The 5,913-nt window shown below is 45.5% G+C and overlaps 3 protein-coding genes across 3 annotated transcripts in view; 2 read left to right on the top strand and 1 right to left on the bottom strand.

Annotated features, from left to right (window-relative positions):
- Positions 1-1,907: 1,907 nt before the first annotated feature.
- On the top strand, positions 1,908-2,403 carry T265_07061 (hypothetical protein; the record flags this gene model as incomplete). The annotated part of the gene is made up of 2 exons (XM_009172490.1): positions 1,908-2,192; positions 2,230-2,403. 2 exons carry the CDS (start codon positions 1,908-1,910, stop codon positions 2,401-2,403), a joined length of 459 nt encoding a protein of 152 aa, XP_009170754.1.
- A 411-nt stretch (positions 2,404-2,814) lies between these two features.
- Positions 2,815-5,913, top strand: part of T265_07059 (hypothetical protein) — a gene marked incomplete at both ends in the record, with an annotated part of 11,274 nt that continues 8,175 nt past the window's right edge. Inside the window, one exon of the mRNA XM_009172488.1 lies at positions 2,815-2,832. Within this exon, the coding sequence (XP_009170752.1) occupies positions 2,815-2,832 (18 nt within the window). The remainder of the gene's footprint in view (positions 2,833-5,913) is intronic.
- T265_07060 (hypothetical protein) overlaps positions 4,558-5,913 on the bottom strand; it is a gene marked incomplete at both ends in the record, with an annotated part of 13,425 nt that continues 12,069 nt past the window's right edge. The window contains one exon of the mRNA XM_009172489.1: positions 4,558-4,741. Within this exon, the coding sequence (XP_009170753.1) occupies positions 4,718-4,741 (24 nt within the window). The remainder of the gene's footprint in view (positions 4,742-5,913) is intronic.

Raw genomic sequence — 5,913 nt, 5'->3', positions numbered from 1 at the left:
CAACACCAGCTATCAACTCACTGGAAACAGAGAAGCCACTTGAGGCTGGAGTCTTTATCACTTCATATGGCCGGATATACATCAAGCAGTGTACGATTGTGTTAACTGAAAACTGGCAACCGTGACGACTTGCTCATTTGCGTTCCAAATACTGACGAAACACTATCCGGTGGTGTTAAGGGAGCTGAGTATCTAACAGCTTCTTGGGTCCTCCATCTCGACAACCTGTTACCGCTCAGTTTTTATCTCATGGGCAAAGAGCACCGGGTATCTCGTAAATCACATGTTTGCAGATTCCAGCTGTAGCCCATTTCGGGGTCTAGCTGCCATGCCATCCAAAGGAAGCACGAGGGTTGGGATATTGGCAGGTTGCCCAAGCCCAGACAGGGGAAGTCGAGACACTAAGGTCGGGTTCGAACCACGGACCTTCCGGTCAGTAAATTCGTGCTCCAACCACTTGAGCCACCTCGTCCCGGCAAGGCTTATCACTCCCAATCAAGCTAAATTTGGAACACCGCAAATGCATTTTCATCGTGTCCGATAAAATATCGAGTGATTCATTTTCTGATTTGATCACGTTAGCAGAAATCATATAACTGTGTCAAATCGCGTCGATCCAACTGTGCTCCAAACAGCCAGGCGTCTGTGTTCCAAGTTCGACACATCAAGTCAGCCGTTTACTTGGTGCCATCCAGTTGTTACACCTCAACTTGTGGTGAATTTTCCCTTGCTTACAGGAAGGCTTATTCGGCCACCTGATGGCGCAGTTTCTTCAAACGAGTGTTCCTCTATCGTCATCATTTTCGAGCAACCCTCCTGTGAAGCGTTTCATCGTTATTACACCCCGAAAAAACAGATAGCTCAGAGCTCTCATCTATGGGAGTACCAAGTGTCAGCAGATAATAGAGCCTCATGAACTGCGTCGTTTTGTTTTGTTCCACCTGCACCGATCAGTATCACGGGCTGCACCTTTAGCTGTGTGCGAAGACTCGAGATGGTTGAGGGGCGCGAACCTATTGACCGGAAGTTTGGTGGATCGAACTCAACCCCGGCATCTCGACTGCTCTTGTGTAGGCTTGAGCAGTCTGACAGTATCTCAGCCCTAGTGCTTCCTTTGGGTGGCTTGATAGCTAGCTCACGAAAAGGTGTGGCAGCCGAGCGATTATATTATTATCATTATTACTGTCGTATGTGAAGGCTTGCGTGCCGCCTAGGTTAGTGCCAGACAAAACCTAATTTCAGGCCATTTTCTTCTTTGCTTAAATTGGTTGACCAGTCTTGTACTTGTAGCGGAATAACATTACAGAATTACGTGGTTGTCTGTGGATCATTACAGTATTATCCACTGCTAAACTGCCTGCATTGATTGTATTTCGAACGGGTCATACTCGTGTTCGTCTGGAACCGAGCAACGCGAACAGTATTGGTTCGGATTATCCGATTTACCGATTTTTATTTTGTGTTGGTTGTGATGTAGCAATACTTCAGTGGGTTGTGAAGCTCAGTTTTCTGCTTACTAGATAGCAGAGTTCTTGACCTCTTTAGAATTAATGCTTTCGTGATAAGTGGCGCGACTGTAAAAAATGGAAAAAATCGTTCGGCTTTCGGCGCCAATCTACCACGCCACACCAGGGATGGGATACTGCCAGGTTGCCCAAGCCTAGACAGAAGAAGTCGAGATGCAGAGGTCGGATTTGAACCACGGAACTTCCGATCAGTAAGTCCGCGCTCTAACCAGTGAGCCATCTGGTGCGATTGTCCACGAAATATATCCATGCACATCACACTTCGAGTGGGTAGTGTATGATCACGTTGTGATCTGGTTGATATCAGTTCACTGAAATTTCTGCCTTATGTTTCAGCCCACTGTATTTTAACTTATCGCTCTTGTGTACACCCTATTACCAATGACCTCGGATACAGTAAATATCAGCGATTTGTCCATACCGCAGCTGCAAGAGCTCACTCGCCAGTATGAGCAGAAAATTCAACTGATTACTGCTTCCGTGCAACAACTAAAAGCACTTCAGGGCCAGTTTGCTTCGTCAAAAAACTGCCTGAAGGAATTTACCCCCGAATCACAGAATGGTGACATACTAGTCCCTCTTACATCAACTCTGTGTGTACCTGGCAAGCTGACAGATACTGCCCACGTTATTGTAGATGTTGGCACAGGCTATTACTCGGAGATGGTGAGTTTTTTCAGTGATTTATCTCTGTATTGTCTAGACAATTGAACAGGCAGAGGAGCACTTTAATAGGCGGATTGAGTACATTGATAAACATATTCAAGAAATCGCTCCAGTTCTGGAGGAGAAATCCCAAATCCATCGGTCCGTTTCGGCCGTACTTGAGGCGAAAGTTCAAGAATTTATGCGCTCACGCGCGGCGGCTAGCTCCTGACGTATCCCCAGGACGTGTCTGCGGATTTCCCCGGAATCTATGTTTCCGTCTCCGTGGTAATCATTCCTGTGGCCAACTTTGGCGTGTTTTTTTCTCCGAACTGAGTTTCACTTGCTTCCTCCAGCGTGTTCTCCGTTCATTTAACGATAAAAAATACTTACAAGTATTGTGACAGTTTTTTTACATAAAGATTGGATTGTGATAGACCTATGTAACTGAGTCGCTTATCGATTCACCTGGGATTTCCTGCGGAATTTGATAATAATGACACATTTTTCAGCTCTTTCTTGTTTGCCTGATTCAACTGAGATCTGGTTTCGTCTTCTGTCCTGATCACTAGACATTTACAACACGCGCACTTCATTCATTGCGACTTCAGGAAAGACAAGTAATTCTAGTCATATTTCAGGGATGATCGTGGTTAGGAAAGTAAGTAGTTTGAAAAAAATCCAGAGCATCAAGTATAAGTAATTTTTGCGGTTGTCTTTCAAAAGGTGTCTTTCGCTACACTTGTAATTATGGATAAAATGCGTTGCATGGCAGTTCACGAATGCTGTCCGAAGGCGTGAGGATATGGGTTTACTTATACAACTTGATTGAAGCTGGTGGGAGTGGGGTGCTTAGCCGATACACAGTCAGTGCTTTCAATTGACGCCGATGACGCGCCTAGACATTACCCGATCCAAAAGCGATAGCTTAGGTCATTGTGGGTGTTTCTTGGTAGGACCTCGGGATGATTGACACGACAAATTACGAGCTATTCAGCCGCCAAGGCTCTTATTCGCACCGATTAGGTGACCTGCGATGGTGGCCGTTACATTATGGATTTTGAGGTACCTAGTTCAGCATGGCAGTCGCTCATCCGTTGTTTGGAATGTGTACCGGGTCTAATGATTCGCATAGCATGAGTCACAGGCAAAAGCTGTGGACTGCTACATTATGATTGATGTTGGTATTTGGCCGACGGCCACTACTGAAATGAATCCTAAGCTTATGAGAAGCTTCATTTTTCGCTTCTGACAGGCGGCTTGATTAGACAGGCAATTTCGGGAACAGTGCGATTTCTCCTCTTTCTTTTGTGCTAGTACGTTTTAGATTAGTCTGGTGAGCTTTTTCCTTCGAAACAACCTTCGCGTCGCCTCCGACCGTGTCTTCCCAGTAGAACTTACGGGCTCCGTCCGCATATCCAGAAAGCTGTGATTACGATGAAGATTGTTGAGAAACTTGGGCATGCATTACTGCAATAATGCACGCAAAACGGCCGTCGTAATGTAAAGTACGCAGTATCAGTGTATTCTGGAGTCAGTGCAGCATTTCATAGATGAATTTCCACCCCTCTGTAACGTCAGAAATGGGGTTTATCCCGTCATGTCTGAGCGTAGGTAGTATTTTCGATGGACAGGGTGCATGTTTTATCCCCGCAAGTACCGTGCCCGTTGGTGTGATCATGTCAACTGGTCGTTTGGACGGCCAGCTTATTTCATCGCAGCGCCTAGTTCCAGCCTTGTTCCTTCGGACCTGTGGTGCGGAAAGTTGCTCATTGAATTTCAAAGGTTATTTTCGCACTACGTTTTAATTACAAGTGGCTTTGAGGATGACGGAGCAGTGTTCCGTCGAATAAGTTTTGCTATGTGGCGGAGGTGAAAATCATCCGACGCGGCAGACGGAAATGGAATATGTCTGGGTGCTTTTGGTGCTGTCCGCTTTCTAGAACGATGTCCACGTTAGCCTTCTCGCGTTTGACTGGGGGCACTGAAGCATATAGCGGCTAACCGATGTATGTGGTGTTTGTACTGTCAGTTTCTATACGGATTCTCTGACTGAGTGCTAGAGGCAGTGAAGCATCATTGTCAACACTGATAGTGATGGTGTAGCCACCTCGGATGTTCGTTATAGGCTAACACTAGGTCTTCCCCTCTGTCACATTTTTCATTATTATTGTCTAATTGACGTGTACGACCAAGTTTAATCAGGTTTTTATTGCTTGACGGTAATTTTCTGCAAAGCGCAGGGATGAGTAGCCTTTGCTGCGTCATATGTGTGACAAATTACTAGAACTCATCATATTATCATGATTTGTTGGTAAAATGACGGTCGGCCGTTCTGAAGTTGATCTAATAGGTAAAGTTTCCTCGGTCTACATTAAAAGCCAAACCTGGAGTGTTCTATCATGTTTATTGCATCATCTTGCAAACAAAAGTGTTTAGTAATACATCAATGAAAATAATCTGATAGCGTGGAAATCCGGCGCAAAGCCGTGGGAAATAAACAAGAGAAAAAATTATCCAGTGGGTGATTAACTTTGTCGGGTCCTTCAACTTTTCATTGCTTCGCCGAACTGAAAGTAAAAACAAAAAGATTTGTCAGCCACAGTTGTAGACGCATACCCTTCAGTGGCAGACACCTATGGGACCGGGTTATACTGGTGCCTTCCGGGTGACAGGTTTCTATTCAGGAAGATCGATCACCTTCGTAGTTTTGTATGATAAGCGAATGGACTCTCAGTCAGGCACTCATTATTCAAGGAAGTTGTTCCATTTGTCTGTATTGGATCTCTGGTATCCCGTTTTTCTCAGCTACAATGAACAGCAAAAACGAATCGATACTAGTTACCCAAATTCTACACTTGGAGCGGAGGATCTGCAACTCCTTCCGTTTTCTTAAACCCGATCCGACGTTAATTGTCACTTTTCTATTGAACTGTTCGACAGACTGTCCTCAAACTGTGCACAATAATGTAGGAAAATGAAAATATTCGTTCACTCGAAATGCCCTTTTTGTGTCTGGCCACCATAATATCCGGAGAAAGCGCGAGGACTGAAAAGCTGTCAGGTAGCCCAAGCCTAGAGAGAAGCAGTCGAGTTGCGGGGGTTGGGTGCGAACTGTGATTCCGTGGTCGCGGTCCGTGCGTTAACCGCTGAGCTATCTCGACAATGTAACTACAAGCTGAGCTAATTGTTTCATAGTTGCCGAACGGTTTCAGGTGAGTAATTCTCATCGCATAGCCAGATATGCCACTCAAATATCCAATAGTGTTTCAGGATGGATGAAATCAGACAAACTTTTCGTCATCTTGGTGTTTTCCCCTTACTTACACTACCATGGTAATCAGCTTGTAGCTATGTTAGAAACGACCTCCTTCGTGACACTTCTGGAAGTATAATTTTTATTTTATACTGGACTATCCGTCACGAAGAGACTGGACCTTACCGTGGTGTGACGGTTTGCGCACCTCAGCGATCCATTGAGCTATACTGGAGAGTGTTTCGCGACACTCACAGAGTCTCTCATACCAGGTTGGTCAATGGTTAGAGGTCTGACAAACACAGTCTCCTGGCCCTCCAGGTTGGGGGTTGGAACATGTGGCGACTTGTTCCGTAGAAATGGTAATGCATTTGCATTTCCCGCCAAACACCGCTGCCTTGCGGTTAGGCTTTTGAGCCAAAGGCTTTGGTTGAGGACCCTAATCGTCCTCCTGTCTAGGTGTGGGCGCCCTGGCAGTATCCCAGC

Source organism: Opisthorchis viverrini (genome assembly GCF_000715545.1).
Source record: "Opisthorchis viverrini unplaced genomic scaffold opera_v5_157, whole genome shotgun sequence".
In the NCBI taxonomy this organism is placed as follows: domain Eukaryota; kingdom Metazoa; phylum Platyhelminthes; class Trematoda; order Opisthorchiida; family Opisthorchiidae; genus Opisthorchis; species Opisthorchis viverrini.
Note: the sequence above shows the minus strand (reverse complement) of the source record. Positions and strands in the feature narration are given on the sequence as shown.